At 39.3% G+C, this 22,385-nt stretch overlaps 1 protein-coding gene across 3 annotated transcripts in view; it reads right to left on the bottom strand.

Moving 5' to 3' along the window:
- Positions 1–22,385, bottom strand: part of gabrg3 (gamma-aminobutyric acid type A receptor subunit gamma3) — a 77,485-nt gene that overhangs the window by 10,387 nt on the left and 44,713 nt on the right. For all 3 annotated transcript variants that reach the window (XR_003693416.1, XM_028588150.1, XM_028588149.1), the window contains exons 4-7: positions 21,973–22,193; positions 12,558–12,640; positions 3,919–4,056; positions 793–945 (exon numbers count right to left, since the gene is read on the bottom strand). Coding sequence is in view for 2 of the 3 variants with exons in the window: in XM_028588150.1 (XP_028443951.1) it covers positions 793–945; positions 3,919–4,056; positions 12,558–12,640; positions 21,973–22,193 (595 nt within the window). In the remaining variant the exon portion in view is untranslated. The remainder of the gene's footprint in view (positions 1–792; positions 946–3,918; positions 4,057–12,557; positions 12,641–21,972; positions 22,194–22,385) is intronic.

Here is a 22,385-nt window from a genome sequence, read left to right as displayed (position 1 = left end):
AGGTCCATTCATAATCTTCATTCTTTCTCCTGATTTGCATGCAATTAATTCAGATGATTTACAGTAAATATAACAGACTAATGGCACTCATTCATTTTCTACCTTTCATCAGTTGTGACTATACAGTATGGAACACAGTGGCTCTGAGCAGATGATACAGACACTGTGGAGTGGTTGGTGTAATGTTTTGGTGACACTGGTAAGAGAGGCCACAATGTATTACAAGTTTCCATTAAAAGCGTAGTTATTCAGAAAAAAAAATATATTTTGTAGTAATATTTGCAAAGATAGCTCAGTAGTAGGCACCTATACGGTTTAAAAGAGGCACATTTACACACTTCAGTGTGTAAATGTCTAAATGTCGGTCTAAAAGTTTAAAAGTGCTGTATGTAAACTAGCATTTAACACAACCTCACTCCAACATGTAAAAATTATAAAATGTAAACCAAGAAAAGGAAAGAAATTGGATGAAATCATGTACCTTCACCAAAGTAATCCACAGGACTGTGCATGACAAATGGTGAGCATGCACAAAAGAGAAAAAGTATAACAAAACAGAAAAAGCAGATGAAGTGCTCAAGTTAAGTGACAAGCAAATATCCGTGCAGTACAGATAAATATTAAAGACAGAGTATATTCAAAGCAAAACATAATGCATAAAATGTGCAAATGGACACCTAAAAAGAAGGACCTTGACATGTCTACATCAGTATTTCCACTTATCTCTAACAGCTGAAGTTTAAAGCAATGTTCCAGACATAATCCTATTGAACTGCAGTGAGACCATAGTACCTAAAGCCGTTCTGGCTGGCGTGGCGTCTTTTTTTATCCAGAAGGACACCCAGGAGAGGACCACGGTGAGAATGCAAGGGATGTAAGTCTGGATGGTGAAGTAGCCCATTCTTCTACTCAGGTCAAAGTACACTGTCATCAACACATAGTCACCTGTGTGTGTGAAAGAAAACGCTCAACTTGATAAGAAACTACAGACAGACTCCTCCAGTCACTGGTACAGTAATTGTACTGATGAGGATAACCAAAAAAGATAAATAAATCAAACAAATTCGGGTTATGGCTGACATCTTGGAAGATCCTGCATGTAATTTGAGGACAGAAGAGTGTAGAAGTTCACAAATTGTAATTTATCTGTGTACAATAACCTCTAATTACACAGCTTGGTTTAATACTTGATTGGTCAATCATGGCATTCTGCTAATTCTGTAAAACATATTGTTGCTAAGTATAACGGACCGTTGCCATGCATAGCAGAGCATCGCCATGGACAGAGTTCTGATCGCTCTGGAGGACAGCTATCAATCCGCTGACAGAAGTCCAGGTAATTTATCAGCTCTGGCAAAAAGTGGAGCAAGATCCTGTCCTCCAATCCAGGCAAGGCAGCAGATCTGAGACCAGAAAGGAGGAAATCGCACCCTATAGATGGGTATGTTATGTCTATTTCATTCATAAAATAACTTTACAATGCGAAACATGGTTGTATGCCAGTAGCATAAATGAAATTACGCCCCCCTTCATTTTAGTGCCCAGTTTTTTCTTTTCAGTCCGTGTTTGTGTTGATGCTATTTTCTTTTTGTCCCCCCTGTACTTGTGTAAAGCGTCCTTGGGTTTCATGAAAGACGTTATATAAATCGAACTTATTACGTTCTTTGTTAAAACAAACTCTTGCTAATGCTTTGGCTTGTGTGACAGTGATAACCGGTTTAGCTCATGATACATCGAAAGTAGGCTAAGTTACACTTAAAATGCAACGATGCATCTGTAATGTATTCTCTTATTGTAAATGAATGATTTTCTGTCTGAGCAAAACATTCATCGCAACTATATGACCTCCCGGTAACGTTAGCTTAGTAATACAGTGGGTAATACATGCTTTCCTCCCGTGGACATTACACCGGCATGCGCTAGAAAAGATCTTTACGACAGCAGGTGTGGTAAAAACACTACTGCTTTTTTCCAAAGGGGCCGCTAGAATCAACACAAACTGAAAGTTCCTCATAGCCGCTTTAATGTTGACTCATTTATATATTTATTGCCTCATTTATTGTAGGATTTATTTTATAGCCTTATTTCGTAGGCATATTTATGTATTTAATTTCGAATGAAATGGAATTCCATACTTGGGCAGGAAAACCTATATTGATACTACAGTACAGTAGCCTATTTCTTGCCATATAAATTGCTTCAAATTTCTAGTGTTTTCTGACAACTGAAGAACATAACTTGTTGCACAATATATACAGTACAGGCCAAAAGTTTGGACACACTTTCTCATTCAATGCGTTTTCTTTATTTTCATGACTATTTACATTGTAGATTCTCACTGAAGGCATCAAAACTGAGTTAAACTATGAAACACGTATGGAATTATGTACTTAACAAAAAAATGTGAAATAACTGAAAACATGTCTTATATTTTAAATTCCTCAAAGTAGCCACCCTTTGCTTTTTTGATGGCGCTGCAAACCCTTGGTGTTCTTTCAGTGAGCTTCATGAGGTAGTCACCTGAAATGGTTTTCAATTCACAGGTGTGCCTTGTCAGGGTTAATTAGTGGAATCTTTGCCCTTATTAATGGGGTTGGGACAATCAGTTGTGTTGTGCAGAAGTCAGGTTGATACACAGCCGACAGCCCTACTGGACAACTGTTAGAATTAATATTATGGCAAGAACCAATCAGCTAAGTAAAGAGAAAGGAGTGGCCATCATTACTTTAACAAATGACGGTCAGTCAGTCTGGGAAAATTGCGAAAACTTTGAATGTGTCCCCAAGTGCAGTCGTAAAACCCATCAAGCGCTACATCGAAACTGGCTCACATGAGGACCGCCCCAGGAAAGGAAGACAAAGAGTCACCTCTGCTGCTGAGGATAAGTTCATCTGAGTCACCAGCCTCAGAAATCACAAGTTAACAGCAGCTCAGATTAAAGACCAGATGAATGCCACACAGAGTTCTAGCAGCAGACACATCTCTAGAACAACTGTTAAGAGGAGACTGCGCGAATCAGGCCTTCATGGTCAAGTAGCTGCTAGGAAACCACTGCTAAGGAGAGGCAACAAGCAGAAGAGATTTGTTTGGGCCAAGAAACACAAGGAATGGACATTAGACCAGTGGAAATCTGTGCTTTGGTCTGAGTCCAAATTTGGCCGTGTCTTTGTGCGACGCAGAAAAGGTGAATGGATGGATTCTACATGCCTGGTTCCCACCGTGAAGCATGGAGGAGGAGGAGTGATGGTGTGGGGGTGCTTTGCTGGTGACACTGTTGGGGATTCATTCAAAATTGAAGGCATACTGAACCAGCATGGCTACCACAGCATCCTGCAGTGACATGCCATCCCATCCGGTTTGCGTTTAGTTGGACCATAATTTATTTTTCAACAGGACAATGACCCCAAACACACCTCCGGGCTGTGTAAGGGCTATTTAACCAAGCAGGAGAGTGATGGAGTGCTGCGCCAGATGACCTGGCCTCCACAGTCACCGGACCACCCCAATTGAGATGGTTTGGGGTGAGCTGGCAAAAGGGCCCACAAGTGCTAAGCATCTCTGGGAACTCCTTCAAGACTGTTGGAAAACCATTTCAGGTGACTACCTCTTGAAGCTCGTCAAGAGAATGCCAAGAGTGTGCAAAGCAGTAATCAGAGCAAAGGATGGCTACTTTGAAGAAACTAGAATATAAGACATGTTTTCAGTTATTTCAAACTTTTTTAAGTACATAATTCCACATGTGTTCATTCATAGTTTTGATGCCTAGAGTGAGAATCTACAATGTAAATGGTCGTGAAAATAAAGGAAACTCATTGAATGAGAAGGTGTGTCCAAACTTTTGGCCTGTACTGTATAAGCGAAGGATTTAATGATTTCTGCCACTACTTCTACAAAGCAAGTGTCAGATCCAGATCCTACCTGCTGTAGTCTTTATTATGTCTGTAGTGTTTCTCAGGCCCATGAAATCAAACTGGTAGAGACGCCAGGACTTTTGGTCAGCTGCCTCCACAGAGTTCTTCCTCCACCTGTAAATCATCTCATCTCTTGGGTATCCATCTGCAATTACACAGAGCATGTATGTGTGACCCTTGGAGCTACATGGCACATTCTAATCATATATCCTGTGCAGACAGACCTAGGGCCACCCAGAGAAACATTTGTCTTGTGCTGGAGGCTGGCTAATGAAAAGACAGTCTGGAATGAAGACAGAGGCAGAAGGAAAGTAGATTATAAGCTTTGGTTCAATAATGTACTGAATCCATCTTGATGTTGGGCCTGACCTTCACATGATAGACCCGGAGCCTGGGAGTGCTTTTACAATCCATCACGTGAGGTTAATGATGGGTTAATGGTTCCATTTCTGATTTGGTGTCACACTAGCCTGGATCTTTCCTGTCTTAAACGGACGCATAATCAATTTAAGTAGAAAAGCTAACACAATTAGGATTTAGCCTGATAGCAATTTGATGTAATAGGCTTTCAATTAACAAAAACATTAACTGTAATTGGTTTTCAAACATGCTTGATGAATGAATTTCATTAACATTTGCAACAGTTCTCTCATTTGCTATTAATGATGCCATTAAAGATTCAGCAATCGCTACTCAAATTCAAAATATGCAGAAAATAACAACTTACTATTGGAAATAGCTCTTCAACCAACACACTTGATGAATGGCAACACTGGCTTGGCAGTATTCTGTACGTCATTTGCATAAAGCATCCAAAAAGACAGAAAGGCTCAAAGCACAATTCATGGTGCATTTATAAATTCCCAATATTCATGAGACTTAATATACATTAGCCTCACAGGAAGATGCATTTTTTTCCTTGGGATGGCGAACGTAATGACCCGCCGTACTCTGCATCTGATTGGCTTGCACTTGTTGTTTTAGTTGGTTGAGTTGGTTAGGTTTAGGCATGAGGAGTGAGATTGGTAATGGTAAGAATATCAGGGTAAGCCAATCAGAAGCAGAGTAGGGCGGGTCATGCCTTCCCCATCCTAAGAAGAAAATATTACTAACGGGAAGACATAGTACCTTTCAGAATTTTGTTATACAATGTTATTGCAAAGACCTTTAGTTCATAATTGCACCAAGTTGCATTTACTGCAAAGCTGCAATGTTCAAGAATAGCAGCTTTAAGCTTGGTACAACAGGCCTTTAGTGCAAAGTCCTTAAAAACAAAAAGTGCAGTGAAATTGATTTTTTATAAAAATCCTTATTAATTGATTTTGTTTTGCAACTTAAGTGCAGCAAAAACTTACAAAGCTGTAATGAACTTTTTTGAACAACTTACCTGTCCAGCAGACAGAGAAACCTTAGCATTCATTTGTAATCATCTTTTTGACCCTCTGGAGAATGAAAATCTAATATTTGCTCTCCTTTTTAGCTCTGTTTTGGATCTCTGCCACTTCCTGATGGGAAAAATGGGAAAACTGGATTTTAAGTAGCTACATGCTTCACTCTGTTCACCAGCTAGCCGCTGCTATGTCTGTCTGCCATTTGGTGCTGCACAAGTAGCATACAGTCGGTTTACTGTTGTGTCACTGTTCTGTTTGCCCTCAGCCTCAGCACTGACTCCCTACAGGGCTGTGTGCTGAGCCCCCTACTCTACACCCTGTACACCCATGACTGCACCCCCGCCCACACCATTAACAGCATCATTACAGTAAAAGGCAACCATTATATAGCATTTTCAGGATTCTATTTCTATTTTGTGTTTGTACTAGAACATGTTTACATGATTTAATGTTAAAAAAAAAAAAAAACACCACTTTTCAACACCATTTTTCTCATACTGCCCATGGCTGCTGCACATGTATTCACCCCCCGGAGGGTCGTCACCACCGCCCAGAGGATCATTGGCTGCCCTCTCCACTTCCTGGAATATCTTTCCAGTTCTTTGCTGCCTCAAAAAAGCCCAGAACATACTAAAAAAAGCAATCTCACCCTGGAAACTCTGTTTGAACTACTGCCGGCAGACGTATTAGGACAATACCAACTTGCTTTTAACCAAAAGCCATAACTGCACTAACAGGCTGTTTTATACTTCTGCATCAACTCCACGCCGTAGCTACGCCATCGTGACCCTTTCGGAGTTCTGCGTCAAGGTTGCTTTGCATCCCGGTGCATTTCACCGCCGTAAAACTAGGGGGGATAAGTCTGAGGTTATTTGCAAGGTGTCTGCCAGCCAGTTTATGTTAGCAAGCTAACTTTAGCACAACTGCCCACAAAGTACTGCTTGCTGGAGAAGTGCTAATTTCAAAACGCTACGGGGGTATGCCGTCGATTCAACACAGAGGCATAAATCAGACTTTAGTCTACTTGAGTATTAAGGATGTGCAAGTTAGTGTTGACGAACTGACCGAAGAGCCGGTTAATTAACCAGACTCTTGTCACTGAACCGGGAGACTCGAGTGCCATACGTCAACGAACCGACTCACTCCTGTTTTTTTCTTTTGTGCCGTTGTGTGTGTGTAGCTGGTATTCTATGGAGCTAAATCAGGGCCAAATGTTTTGTTCATTTGAAAAAAATATATATAGTTGAAAAAATAAAGCTTGAAATTGAAAATTTAAGTTTTGGTCAAAACTTGGAAAAAATAAAACCATGTATTCAAACTTAAAATAAGTGTACCAATTTTTCTTTCAGTTTGAATGAAATATAGATTAAATTCTGGAATTATTTTGAATAAATTATAAATTTTCATTTTTCACTTTAATATTTGTTTTCAGTTCCACATTTCATGTTTTCAGATTCAAAACTTATTTTTTTTTTACGCCTTCAAATCTTTTTTTTTTTCGGTTTCAAATCTTTTTTTTTTTTTTCAGATCGGTTTTTCACTTTCAGATAATTTTTTTTTTCGGTTTCAGACTTTTGGCCCTGATTTTGCGTGGGGGCGTGGCTTCAACTCAGAGGGGCGTGGTATTATGAGTGACAGCCTAACAACGAAGGCAGAAGACTCCTCTGTCATGTTGACTTCAGGAAATGGTGTTACTGTGAGAACTATGACTGAATGCTTTCTATCCACTATATACATGTGATGTTTACTTAATAAACTGATGCAAGTGACAAAGTTCCATTTAAAAATTGTATTGGACAACACATGGTACCAATTACACTATAAGAGCAATAAACTGATTGTGCAGTTCGGCAGGAACAATGACTTCTCCCACTTCCATGTATGACATTGAATGTAGCACCACAGTATTCACTCGGCAGTCAGCATAGCGTCCGCTCCGCCAAGGCAACCTGCTGGCGCAGCCCACAGGTAAGACATGTGAAAGATATTAGCCTTTTTGAATAGATACTTTGGGACATTATCCCGCAGTGGCATTTTTTTTTGTCATTAACACATAAAGGGAAAATAGGTGGACAGCTGGAAATAAAGCATCGCTAGCACAAAAGTTAGCATTAACTAACGTTAGCTTCACACTAGCTGGTGTTTTTACACCAATTTTAGTGTCCAGCTCAAGTTTTTGACTTTAACGTGTAGTGGTCTTTGTTAACCTCTGTTTGTCAGAATGACCATAACTCGACAGTGGCTGCCTGCAGCCGTACAGCCTTATAAATGTAAAACATTATAGATAACTAACATTGCTAGTGTTACCTTTTCATGGTTAGTTTAAACAACATAACTTGTCCTGGTCCGCTTTGTTAATCAATCAGTCAAAGCTTTTATTACGGACACACACGGTCCAGAAAACAGACAGTAAGACATACAAATACAAAAAGACAAGTTAGTGTATTCTGATACTTAAGTTAGGCTGTGGTAGAAGCCTTCAAAGTTTGCCCACTTGGCATATTTTGTAAGGCATAACTGTCATGCTGTTACATGTAACGTTATAGTGTAAAACGTAATTTATCAGGTCAGAGCATTAATGTAAAGTCATATTTGTCTACTCTATAAAAGGAGACCTTCTTCACTGCAGCCAGTGTCAAGTTATGGTCATTCTGACAAACCGAGGTTAACAAAGACCAATACACGTTAAAGTAAAAAAACTTGAGCTGGACACTGAAATTAGTGTAAAAACACCAGCTAGTGTGAAGCTAACGTTAGTTAATGCTAACTTTAGTGCTAGCGATGCTTGATTGCCAGCTTTGTCCAGCTGTCCACCTATTTTCCTTTTTATGTGTTAATCACAAAAAAAATGCCACTGAGGGGATAACGTCGCAAAGTATCTATTCAAAAATGCTAATATCTTTCACATGTCCTACCTGTGGGCTGGTGCCAGTGAATACTGTGGTGCTATAAGTCATACATGGAAGTGGGAGAAGTCATTGTTCCTGCTGAACTGCACAATCTGGCACAGTTTATTGCTCTTATAATGTAATTGGTACCATTTGTTGTCCAAAACATTTTTTTAAATGGAACTTTGTCACTGGCATCAGTTTAAGTAAACATCACATGTATATAGTGGATAGAAAGCATTCAGTCATAGTTCTCACAGTAACACCATTTCCTGAAGTCAACATGAAAGAGGAGTCTTCTGCCTTCTTTGATAGGCTGTCACTCATAATGCCACGCCCCTCTGAGTTGAACCCACGCCCCCCACGCCAAATCAGGGCCAAAAGTCTCAAACCGAAAAAAAAATATCTGAAAGTGAAAAACAGATCTGAAACCGAAAAAAAAAAGATTTGAAGCCATAAAAAAAATTACTTTTGAATCTGAAAACATTAAATGTGGAACTGAAAACAAATATAAAAGTGAAAAATGAAAATTTATAATTTATTCAAAATAATTCCAGAATTGAATCTATATTTTATTCAAACTGAAAGAAAAATTGGTACACTTATTTTTAGTTCAAATACATGGTTTTATTTTTTCCAAGTTTTGACCAAAACTTAAATTTTCAATTTCAAGCTTTATTTTTTCAACTATATATATTTTTTTCGAATGAACAAAACATTTGGCCCCGATTTAGCTCCATAGTATTCTTCTGCTACTGTGTGTGTAGTAATCTAGCTCATTAGTGCCTCCACTGGAGTGGTGGTGGTAGAATCAATCAGGAAATGAGCTAGACCGCACACCAGGCTACTAAACGAGACCGAATGTAACTGTGCGACCGGCCGGCCCGCTCAAGTCTAATGTAACCGTGCAACCGGCCGGGCCTGTTTGAGAATAATGTAATCAAGCAGTGTCTTGGTTCTCGGCAAGTTTGAGTTATTAACCGATAACAGAAGCCTTTATGTCTCGTGCATTTAATAATTGTGTTCATGGAAATTCATATGCTACATTACCAAGGGGAAAGTATATCACATACAAATACACGTAATGTTATCTTGGTAGTTAAGTGTTAGAAGTGAATGTTGCTACATGGTAGTTACTGTCATGAGGAGACCGCACCAGGCTACCGAATGTAACCGTGGCCAGTGCGTGAGTCTGTCGGTCAGTATGAGTGTGTAAATACTATAGTATGTCGAGACCGAATGTAACCGCAACCGCTCGAGTCTTCCGCGGTGTCTTGGTTCCTGGCAGGGGAACGCAATCACCCCCCCGCGGAGGGTGACCGAATCTATTAACTCGGTAGGCAAACCAACGACCGTCCAGTTGAACAGACTGACGTAAAAGAGTTGGTTGTCCCATCACTAGTGCAAGTGAATGTCTTGGATTTGTGGTTTCTTTACTTTCTTTTAACAATCTTCTCATCTTATCTATCTTTACACTGACCTTTAGAGGCTCTTTATTATTTATTTACATGTTTTGCACTTTTGCTGACGTTTGCACTGATAGGAATGCATCTCATTTTACTGTACATGTACAATGACATAATACAATACAAACAATTCTATTCTTATCTAAAGACTTTCTTAAAACAGCTGCCTGTAGGGCTGCACAATATATTGGTTTTTAATCGTCATCGCAATCAACTGCCGCAATATACATATCGTAAAAGGCTAAGACATATCGCGATAGACACACTAGATTTTTTTTGTGTTAGTTGAAAGAAAATATCAGTAGAAAATTACACTTATTTTTTTGGTGGTTCCTTTTATATTCAATTCAGTGTTCATTTGTTCAATAAAAGAAAGTTGGAAATTATTTCCTTTCAGTTGTTTTAAATTCAACAAGCAATTTGTTGTATTTTAGCAGAATACTGAAAGCAGATGAAATGCAGAACTGAATACACTTTATCTGTCTATCGCGAGTAATATTGCGATATTCAACAACGTTATCGCATATGGCATATTTTCCTCATATTGTACAGCCCTAGCTGCCTGCTGTGGCTGGAAACAATGAGAGTGTTTAGAGTAAACCCAAACAGTAAAACCAAAACAACAAACTAAAAGACACTAAAGTGCCCAGTAGAGCTGAGGGGAGCTGTAGAGCTGTCTGATATTTGCAATGTACTCAGCTGATTAGACTCCCGCAGAGGCATGATGGCTTTAAAGATAAGCAAATCTGATTTAATCAGAAAGCATTGTTGTCATGGAAACCAGTGTAATGCCTGCTGATTTCCTTAGGTAAGGAAATGGGTTTAATGGATGACAGCAGGATGGGTCTGAAGCTCTAATAAGCTGTGCAAGGTCTTTTCACATTGAAGCACTCTGTAATCCTGATAATAGATCACTGAGAGGCCACTATAGATCCACAGCACACCATCCATACAGCAGGCTTCATTTTCAACACACTGCTCTATTAAGCAGCACATACTATAGCACTATTTCTCCTAAGAGCATCATCGTGCTTCCTGGGTGTCCTGCTAGATGGACTGACAACCCTTTAAATGTCACATGAAGCATCCAAACACCAAACAGTAAGAATAAAATGAAATTTAGAGCTCTCTTGTTGAGCTGTCATGAATAGGAATGTAACGATACATTCAACTCACGATTCCATATGATTCACGATTTTAAGTTCATGATACAATTTATCACGATTTAACTTAATTTGCAGACGAATGACTGAAAAATATTCCTTTATTTATAAAAACTGTGCAAAACGTGTCCTTATCAAACATGCAACTGAAATTGTATTTAATCTTAGATAATTGAAAATTAAATAAAAACTTTATTTGATTTTTAAAACAAACTCCACATCAAAATGACTAAATAGAAAAAAATCTCTTCAAATAAATAAACTAAGAACATGTAGGGACGCCTGAAGTCAAACAAGTGAAATCAAAAGTAGATTACGCCCTAGGTTTCGTTTAAAAATTGCATCACGATTCATTTTTCATCTCAACCGGTTGTAATCTTAACACATTTATATTGATTTTTAACCAATTCACAATGCATCGTTACTACAGCAGTATGTACTTGTATGCTTGTAATGTGGAGGCAGTCTGTTACTGTGACTATGCAGCTACAGTAAATACTGTACGCTGTACTCATGCTTCAGTTTACTGTACCTATCTTTTAGTCCTGGAGACACCGCTGTATGAGCAGCTGCTATGTGGTGTTCAAATGTTTCCATAGCTACCTACAAACCAGCCTGAATGTGATGGGATGAGGATATAGCATGTTGCTTCCAAATGATGGCTTGCAAACTAATAGTTTGGTGCGATATGACACAAAAGCAGTGATCATGATACAGTACATATTATGTTTATCTCCTTAATGACTAGACAACAAGTCATGTATTTGTAATTCCAAATAGCCAAGAGCAGCTTTTGGAAAAATGGGGCCCTTGGACAGACATGTAGAAGGCCCCAGATCCCTCCATCATATGAGCAAGAAACTCACACTGGTTGCTTCACATTTCTTTGTGCTTATTTTTGTCTCTTTGTGGTCATTTAGTGTCTCTTTGTAGCATCTTTTTGTCTGTGTGGTCGCTAGCATCTCTTTGTGGTACTCTTGCGTAGAGCTGGGCAATATGGAGAAAATCAAATACCACGATATTTTTGACCAAATACCTCGATGTCGATGTTGTAGGGCTGACAATTGGTGCTTTCAACAACATATTTACACAATGAGATTTGTGATAATTACCAGTAATGTGGCTGAATGACTAAGTGTTTAAAGGCAAATAATATGTATATGTAATAATCGCTTTATTATGATGAAGCCTTTAAAACCAGGAAAAGACACTTTGCCCAACTACTACTAAGAGAATCTCTTCTCTCTGTGGTCACTTGTTTGACTTTTAAACGTGTCCAGAATCACGTGTCTTGATGGGAGCCCCTCCTTTTTCCTGTAGGTGCATTTTACTCACGTCATTTATAACCCATTACACCCAGCTCTGAGGAGCTATGGTGGGACACAGGCATGCTTTTGAATTGGCCTTCAGTCCCTTAGCCACGATTGCCCTTCACCACTACTTTTCCAGATGAAAAACACTTCTAAAAGCATATTTGGTTGTGGGTGGCCACTTCATTGGCTACTTCTCTCACACAAGCAGCTGTACCCTGGTGTGATGGCAATGGTGGACACTAACCTCAGCTCATGTTCAGTGACTACTTGCTGTGTGGAAATAAATAAATCTAACATTTTCACTTGAGACATACAAGACAAAATGTGTTTTGTTGCAAAAGATACTCCAAAACAAATATTAGATTTGTTCATACTGGGTACCTGTGGCCCTAGAGAGAACACTACATTGAGCAGGGTGTACTCACAGCTGGAGAAGACGAGCGGACACGAGTGTTCGTCCATCGGAAAGTTGTGCAGCTGCAGCTGGCATTCTGCGTTTATTGTCAATCTGAAAAGAAAACAATAGAATCAGTTTGTGATATCTCTTAGTATTGCAGTAAAGAATTTCATGTGAAAACGCATCATATTAATACATTTTTTTATTACTTTCACATTACATCCTGACATCTATACAAGTAATGTGTTGTATGTAATTTTTTTTTAAATGAGAAAAGAATGGTGGCATGAATGCATTAGTGCAATTTTGATAAAAAATATCTTTCAGCCTCAAGTGGGGTGGCAATTTTTAACTACTGTAGTAGTCATCAACCTACAGTGTACAGAAGGGATTCAAGGACCATAATCACTCAGTGTGAGACAGCTAGGAGTGGAGATTGTGAGACATTTCTAAATCACCACACACCACGCTACAGTTCATGTCCTACAGAAGCAGAGGTTGAGGAGGAATCTGCCCTTTACAACTTTTTTCTATAAAATGCTTTTTGAATTCCCCTTAAGGCCATTTGTAGTCAATAAATGAGTTTTTCAGAACCAGACAAAAGATACCAAAGTCAACAATTTGACCTTTCACACATTTAGCATCCGATTCTTCAAAACACACACATTCAGGTTTTAGCTTTGTGTGGCGCACAGTATAAATCAGGGTTGAAACCACTAGTCCATTCATCGATGAGTTTTGATGTTTAAATGAATGGGGCCATGTTTTGTCTGTATGTTGCACACATGCACAGGAAAGCACATGCTCACACACATTCCTATCAATTATTTTCACTATTCTACTGATCGACAGAAATGTACCGAGGAAAGAAGCGATGCCAGAAAAACGGATGACTGCAAGCTTGTCAACTCAGATGTAAACAATGCAGGTCTACAATTAAAAAAATAAATATATAAAATTTATTCAACATGTTTGTAAGGCCTCAAGGACATGTGTTTTGCTCTGAAACCATGAATGTAAACGGAACAATGCCTGTTTTGAAGAAAGTCCTAATAATTGATTATTGTTGAAGTAATTTTTAAAGCAAAGATTCCATACATTCTCTGGTTTGCTGCTTTTCTTTATTTGATAACCTCTTCGGATTTTGGACTGTTGTCAAGCTACAGTAACTCAGTAATTATTGGAGGATATTACCTATGACTCTGGGGAACTTTTTTTACTATTTGCAGACATTCTATTGTACGACCCAAACAGTTAATTGATCAATCAGAAAAATAATTGTTACTTGCAGCCCTAGTATAATGTATATGTCAAAGGTGAAGAATGTCAATATATAGTAATACCCCTGTGTGCCACTGATTTTATTGTTGCATGTGAATTGCCGTGCTGGTGTGGTTTTATTAACTAATTGCATGTGTGTTTTTATGGGTTTTGGCGTTTGCATGTTTATTTTAATCCTATTTGCTGTGCCCGTGTGTTTTTATAGTCTACTGCATGTGTAACTCTGCTAATCATGAATGAACTGTTTACTATGGCAAGACCACGCCCCCTCCCTTTGACTTTAACACAGCACGGCCTGGACTGATGGGCTGAGTAAAGACAGGTGTGGAGAACTAATTATTATGAACTGATGGAAGACAGGTGTGGCAGAGAGACCGGGGGATTGAAAAGAGAGAACGGAGCAGCAGGAGGGTTGCAGCCACCTGAATGACGGATTCAACGCCTGTGTACAGATAAGGAAAGGAAAGTCCCATAGCTACCCGCTGCGGGCGTGTGGAAAAGAACTGTTCTTGTGTGTTATGCTTGATTAAGAGCTGTCCTTATTCATGACTTTTATTGGCCTCCATTGGCAACCAGGTAATTTCAGTATGGACAGGCCTTTGACAGCCTTCAGTGGCCTGTAATTCACAAAACTCATAAAAGACACTCGTTCTACTCACTCTGTGGACTAGGACTGAAGTCACCTCCACACCTGAGGTGTTTGGTTGGTTTAAAACCAACCCTGAGGCCTGTACTACGAATCCAGATCAACGTGCCCTGGATCTCTTTCAGTTATCCGGCTTCACTAACCTTAACAACCGCGGTCCCGCATAACCTGTGTCACGACGCTCGTTATCAACTAGTTCAGTCAACTCAGGAAAACCGAACCAAAGAAAAAATGCAACAATGTTGCAACTTCACCCCCCGAATTGCACCAAGTCTACCGAACTATAGGTGTGAAAGCGCCCTAAGCATTGGTGTGGGGAGACAATGTGACATTGTATAGCTTAATTCTTCAAACTGCTCTGCTACCATGTGTAACTAAAGGATGATGATGTATCAACAAAACTCTTAGAAAACTGCCCACTGCAATTATCATGTGTATCGTCTGTAGCTAAAGGCCAGCTGTCCCCTAAAGACTAGACAAACCTGTGGATGTAATTATGCAGCCAGTGTGTTGTTGACCTTCAATTATAAACCAGTTAAAGAATGCAAGTTACATTTCTTATCTGAATGGGAACAGAGGATACAGGAAGCATTAAGAGTTCCTTGACCTCTTTAAGCATGATGAAATAGACTGGCTGGTTTCACACATCAGCCTGCATGCTTTAATAAATCCAGAATATACAATACAAACCACCTGACTGAGAAAACAGCCACGACGACATGAAAGAAAGTATGATAAAAGCAGAGTTCTGGTGGTAAAAGGCGGGTTGCATTTTTTAACAAAATGGTTTTATCCCATACAGAAAGTGTGAGATAAAATCCAAAATAAGTGAAGAAGTACATGTTACGGACACATACGACAGAAAAAAGAAGAAAGTGGAGAAAAAAATCTTTGGACTGTAATTCTGGTGTGATCTTTAAACCTCATTAAAGCATGGAATAGGGACAATGCAATGCATGTGGGAGAGGCATGGATATCACAAAATGTCATCTCTGTTTACTGCGGCCAAGCCAATGCACAATTAATACCAAATGACATTTCATTGTCTTTCTCTCATGCCATCAACGGATATTACTCCTCAAAGTTTGCACGCTCCCAAAAAGTCAGTATCAATAGGGCTGCATGAGGATCTAGTTTGTTTGTGACTTTACTAGCTCTTAGAAACTTTTCTGTTCTTGCGGAAATGTACTAGCTCTGCTTAAATTATTTACATTTCCCCAACACTGTTTTAGAGACTGATATAAATTTTTAACATGGATGCTTATTGAGGTTTTTTTTTCTGACCGGTAGCCGACCCTCGTTAACCGACAAGCAGTCAAAGGAGGGCCGTCCGGGAGGCTCAGACATACTTTCCGCGCTCTGTGTCCATGGACAGCTGCAGAGCTGTACCGGTCCACAGCGGTCCTCGATGTGTATGTCTGAGCCTGTCTCCACTCATCCATATGCAAGGGTGTCAGCTGTTTGGGTGAAGGTACATATTTTTATTTTTTTTTTAAGAGAATTTTTTGGGAATTTTCAGCCTTTATTTTGATAGGACAGCAGAAGACATGAAAGGGGAGAGAGAGGGGGGAATGACATGTAACAAAGGGCCGCAGGTCAGAGTTAAACCCGGGCCCGCTGCGTCGAGAAGTAAACCTCTATATATGGGCGCCTGCTCTACCTACTGAGCTATCCGGGTGCCCAAGGGGAAATTCTTTTTACCTGGTAAAACCTTTTAATCTGAAAGAATACTTCAACATTGTTTTTGTTTTAAAATATATTTTCTGATAATGTAGATAAGGTGTAATGGACTTACTAAGTCAGATTTATTTTTTATAACAGGCAATGTTGAAGACTACTGCATAGCCTAAAATCAATGGTATAAATACAAATTCTGAAAATGTATAGAAATAAGATTTATTGGTGCTTCTAAGGATTCCAGTACTTAATTATACATGCATTTAGGTCCACTGCTACATTTAACGTGTCTCACATGAAATTGACAGTATGATGGTAATTTTGATCCCTGTAAATGGTAGATTTTATTAAATATTTTGAACCAGCACTCTTAGTCTTCTATCTTCTGTTGAGAAATGTCTGACCACTATTATTCTACTCAGGTGCAGTGGGACATTTGTCTCAGATGGGCACATTACTGCCTAAAATCTGTCCCAGCAAATGGAAATTAAAATTAAATTTGCTTGAAATGCAAAAAAATGAAAAGAAATAGGTTACATTTTCTTGAGGAAATGAGTGATCTCGTGAGATAATAAAAGTCAAGTGATAAATGTCTGTGTGTTGGGTGCTCAGTATGAGGTACTCTATTTATAACCACATTCTGATGGATATTTCCTGCCTGACAAAATAGCTACCCTACTTTAACCACATGTATAAGAGGTAGTAGTCCATACTGATAGATATTTCCTACCTGACAGAATGAGCTACTCTACTTTTAACTCTATTTATAGAGGATGTAGGCCAATCTGAAAGCATTTTCTGCCTGACAGGACAAGCTACCATACTTTTTACCACATGTATGAGGTAAAAGTCCATACTGATAGATATTTCATAGCTGACAGAATGAGCTACTTTACTTTAAACCACATTTATAGGAGGTAGTCTGATAGATTAAAGAAATTAGTTGCCCTACTTTTAATTACATTTGCATAGATATTTCCTTTTGTGCTAGGTGATTAGGAGTAAGAGGCTTAGTTCATCAGAGTAGTCTGACAGAACTGATAGTACTCGTCAATATACTGGCTATTATTACTGAATTTTTTTTTCTGTCCTTTAGAGCTGCCCCATCTTTGTTGTGTATGTATAGGTATGTGTACTGATGTGCTGTCTATGTTTTGTTTGTTTCTTCTGTTAAAGCACTTTGTAAGCTCAGTGTTCTCACACATAGACTAATGTGTCACGGTAAGCCTCACTATCAACACTGGCCGCCACACATTGCGTTTCGATATTCATTTTATTTTTTAAAACGTTATTTAAAACACGTTCTTCTGTATTTTCCTTCATCACTTGTCTCGCTCACACACACCCACACAGCTCCTCCCACTGTGCAGTGTTTGGTGTTTTTAGCCCCCAACGTCATCTTCCAGGCATGGCGGCAATGGTTATAGTTAGGGTTAAAGGAAAACGCCAACTTGTTGGGAATTTAGCTTATTCACCGTAACCCCCAGAGTTAGACAAGTCGATACATACCCTTCTCATCTCCGTGTGTGCAGTAACGCTGTCTGACGGCTCCAGCATCATCAGGCCAGCACAGAACATGCAGGTGAATGGTTCCAGTAATCCTACTGCTCCCAATAAGTGACAAAATAACGCCAACATGTTCCTATTTACATGTTGTGATTTATAGAGTCACAGCGTGTACAAAAAACAACGTAACATGAGACACAGCCATCTTCTAACTGTAAATAAACTGGGAACTATATTCTCAGGCGGAATGTAAATAGGAACATGTTGGCGTTATTTGGTCACTTTTGTCACAATTGGGAGCAGTAGGCTAGTTGGAACCAGTTACCTGCAGGATCTGTGCTGGGCTAAGCTAATGCTGGAACCATCAGGCAGCGTTACAGCACGCACGGAGATGAGAAGGGTATGTATCGACTTGTCTTACTCTGGGGGTTACGGTTAATAAGCTACATTCCCAATAAGTCGGCGTGTTCCTTTAAGGTGAGGGTAAGCTGCCTGTAAGGCGACGTTGGAGCCTTAAAACACCATCGAGCCCACTGCGTCTGTCTCCATAAAGGAGAAGACGGGTGGCGAAATTCACAAATTCACGAAAGGTTTTTATCTATCTCGTGAACACCTTTTAATGCCCGGACACATAGAGCTGATAATCGGCCGTTAGACAGTCTGGCGAGGTCAGTGACTCGAGTCTGTTCGGTGTGTTCCGTGCCGTCATCCGTCCGAGGGGCTGTCGGCGTTCATTTTGGCTGATTTTACATGTATAATCGGCAGAGCAGGCGCTGCTGGCAGTCGGACTCAAATGACCCATCCGATTGGTGGAGTGCTAACCCGGAAATGGCTAGAGTCTCTCAAAATCTGATGAAAATCTTTTAAACTGACCTTGATCTGAAATGAAGACAGATTCAGCAACTGCGCAGCCTATTTCTCTCTTCAAATGTTTTCAGAAAAATGTTTCAGTGAACTATTTTAGTACAATATGAGATCGTATTCTGAACCAGCCGCCATGACCGTCTGTCTTTGAATTTCTGGAGAAACCAGACCCACGTGACGCGTTCGTCCAATCAGCTGCTGGTTTCATTTTTTGGGCAACAATACAGATTAGCACCGCCTGCTGTTATGGAGACGTATTAAGTCTTGTCTCTTCGGTGTGTTCCGAGGCATTTTTTTGACCAACTCGAGGAGACGGATCAGTCCAACTGGCTTTACTGCTGACGGCCGGCTGTCTGGTTGGTGTGTCGGCAGCTTTACACAATCACACAATCTCCGACCCGACTCTTATAAATAAGCAATTGCACCCGCTTTAGAAAGTTAACTAGTCGCAAGTTTGCGGTAAAATGCAGTTGGGTTGTCGAGGTCAAAACACTATGTAGCAGCTGTGAAACAAACACACATATTATAAATAATGTTATGTCATTTTTTACTCTTACACTGAATGTTTGCTGCTTCAATCCAAATGAGTATTGAACAGTATTTTCCGCGACTGAAAAAGGCCCGTGTTGAGGATGAGGACCAGCCTGAACCGGAGCTATCAGTCTGAAACAGAGCTCAACAGTCCCACCAGTGGAATTAGTTAAGTTAATTTGTTTACAATATTTTCAGGACTCAACCAGTGAAAGACAGGGTCAGGGAGAGAGAGAGAGAGAGATTTGTTAGGCATTGAAGTAGGAGATGACAGCATCCAACAGCGTGTCCGAAAATAAGTATAAGTATTATTATTAATTTACCTTAACTGAACAACTTTGGAGTCATTGGAATGGTTATATGACTATTTCGAGTTGAATGGCGGTGTCTCGCTTCCCCCCTGTGTCAAACATAAGGACAGTGTCAAAAAGATTGAGGGCAGTCCAGAGATGATATTATGAAGGAGCAGTTTATATTAATGTCGAGTGGTCCAATTACAAAGAGTGCTTTAGGGCACTAGGGTGGCTGCTTTAGTAAATTGGTCCTAAAGCTCAAGCAGGCAATTTGCACTTACAGTTGGTAATGACAGGAGCTAAATGCTTTTGCGCTGCTCCTTTTAGGAAATGTTTGCATCATGAATTGTTTTGCATACATTTCTTAGTAAGACTGCTAAAGTCTGCTAAAAAATAAACTGACTGACTGACTGATAGACCTCATATATTCCCAATGGAAAGTCTAAATGCTCACAGTGCACAGAGAAGATGGTGATTCAGGGATGTAATTAAAAGAATCATATTAAAAATGTTGATGCAGCTTTCAGATAATAGGCTACATAAATCACTATATGCTATAAGTAAATATTCAGGAACTTGGAAGTCCCAAAATTCCTCCAGACCATACTAGCCTGTCACTGTGTCCCAATTCCATACTGTATAGTAAAAACTATGTACTAAATCATCTTTATAGCTGAGGGTTTTACAGTTAGTTTACATGACTTAAAAGTATTTTAGCATTTTGTGCAAACTGGGACTTAGGAAAACTAATAGACCTGAAACAACTATTTTGATAATTTATTAAATTTTTTCATGACTGGCACCAGCTTCTGAAATGTGAGGATTTGCTGCTTATCTGTGATTTATATAATTGTGAACTGAATATCTAAAGCTTTAGAAAACTGGGGTGAGGATTTTTTAGAAAATAATTTGACGATTAACTGAGAAGTATTGGCAGATTAAAGAATAATTAAAATAATTGTTGTTGCAGCCCTATTAATAAACAGAAAGCTATCTATATGTTATCTATGTCCTAGGAGTTCTCCCATTACTGTGTATGCTCAGTCCAGCAGCTGATAATATTGATAATATTCCAGTTTAAACACATTTCATGCTAAAAATCCAGTTAGAATAGATAAGTGGAAGGATTGTTGACAAATTAATGTAATTCTTCAACAAGATACATCACAAACACCAAAATCAAAGCTGGGACGTTTTCACCCAAAAACATCCCACGCTATTTTTACCAAGATATTGTTCTTTACCAAATGGCAATCTATACAATAGTTTTTGAGCGTTTACTTAAAACCATGAATATGAACTTTATACTGAAGCTAGAGGAAAGTCTGTAAGATTCATCCTCTTGGGACCATGAATGTCTATATTATAATTTATTGACAATCTACCAATAGTTGAGATATTTCAGGGGACGGGATGCTACCACCACACCAAATTCTGTTCTCAATTTAAAGTTTCTTTAAATATTTATTACCTACTTTTCGAAATCCCCATAAGCCTAGACATAAGCCTACTTCTTCAGGAAAAATGGCAGGTTTGTCTTTATGAAAAGTAGCTTCTCTGCTTTTTCGCATGCAAGTCGGTTCCTCATTACGAGAGTAGCATAAGTTAAAGCGAGAATGGCAAGGTGCGTTGACTGACGTCAGGGAGTGTGTGGAGCGGGGATTGAGAGTAGTGAAGGCCACGAGTGCTGCTGTGTGAGGAAAAAGATGGCAAAGACGATGCAAAGTGAGTTTAACCGTGAACGATAAAACCATCTTCTCAAGACACGGTGGCTTCATCCGTTAATACTGCCGCTTCCCGACCCCGGTGGATCTCATCCGTGAATACACACTGCCGACATGTTTGCTGCATTTATAAATCGTGCGCGCCTCTCACTCTACGCTGGTTGCTATTTGATCACGTCATTAAAAACGTAATTGTTAAGTAAAATGTATTTGGTCTTTTCACTTTTAATAAGTCAGCTATTTTCGGCTGAATAATTTGGGGGGCCAAACATTCGGTGCATCCCTAAAACAGAGCAGACACTTAGTTTATAATTGTAGCGTCCATCATCCGACTTTGATACACACATTGAAGTGGGTGCTGATAACATGAAAAATTAACTCATTTGGTTTTATTTCTAAAAAGTAATGCATGTAATGTATGCCCGACCACCGTGAAACACTGGATACCGCGCCAAGCCTATAACATCAGAGCTCCCGCACTAAATACAATGAGGTGCATGTAAAAAAAAAAAAAAAAAACTGTATGAGGTATATATTAATGCCTTACTAACTTCCTTCCAGTTTATTCAGCTACTGATTTGGAATATTACAAAATGTATCCAGACTATTCTCCCCAAATATTCTGTGTCCAGTCATAAAATAAACGACAAAGACAGACATTTTTCTGTCCATTCCAACATATGCAGACATGCAAACAATCAGGCATACTCTACCTTATAAGTTGTGTAATAATTGGGTTATAGCTGTAGTGCTAGTCATTAATGTTTAACATGAATATATTCATGAACATAAATTCTGCATAAGCTTTGACTTTGTATTGTATTTCTTCACTAAATCCCTGAAGTCCTCCATTCTAAACAATTATCTTAGGTTTACTTTACCAGCAATAAAGGGGCCAAATAAAAACCTTTCTGTGTTTACCTTAAGGTGTAAAGTATCTTCCCATCGTTCCATATTCTGAGCAGCTGGTTAGGCACTGTAATCCAGTGGGAATCTGCACTCTTGGAGTTTCTGAAGATGGTATCTGGTAGCCAAATAAGTCCAACCATATTGCTGTTCAAAGTCAATTTTTTCATTGTGCTGTTGTATCTGAGACGACTGTCTGTCCACGTCTGGGCGAAGATGATGTCTATTTGGTATTCCTAAAAGGGAAAATCAAAAGACATGTAAGTGGATGTATAGCGCTGTACCATTTGATGCCATGTCATTTCAAAAACATCAATAGTGCTGTTCTGTGTCCTCAGCTAAAAGGAGTAGCTTCACCTGTATTGATTTTCTTTTTAAATGACACTGAATAGAAGGATTATGTGTTTCAGCAACACATTGCTGTGCGC

This window comes from Perca flavescens, chromosome 9 (assembly GCF_004354835.1).
Source record: "Perca flavescens isolate YP-PL-M2 chromosome 9, PFLA_1.0, whole genome shotgun sequence".
NCBI lineage: Eukaryota > Metazoa > Chordata > Actinopteri > Perciformes > Percidae > Perca > Perca flavescens.
Note: the sequence above shows the minus strand (reverse complement) of the source record. Positions and strands in the feature narration are given on the sequence as shown.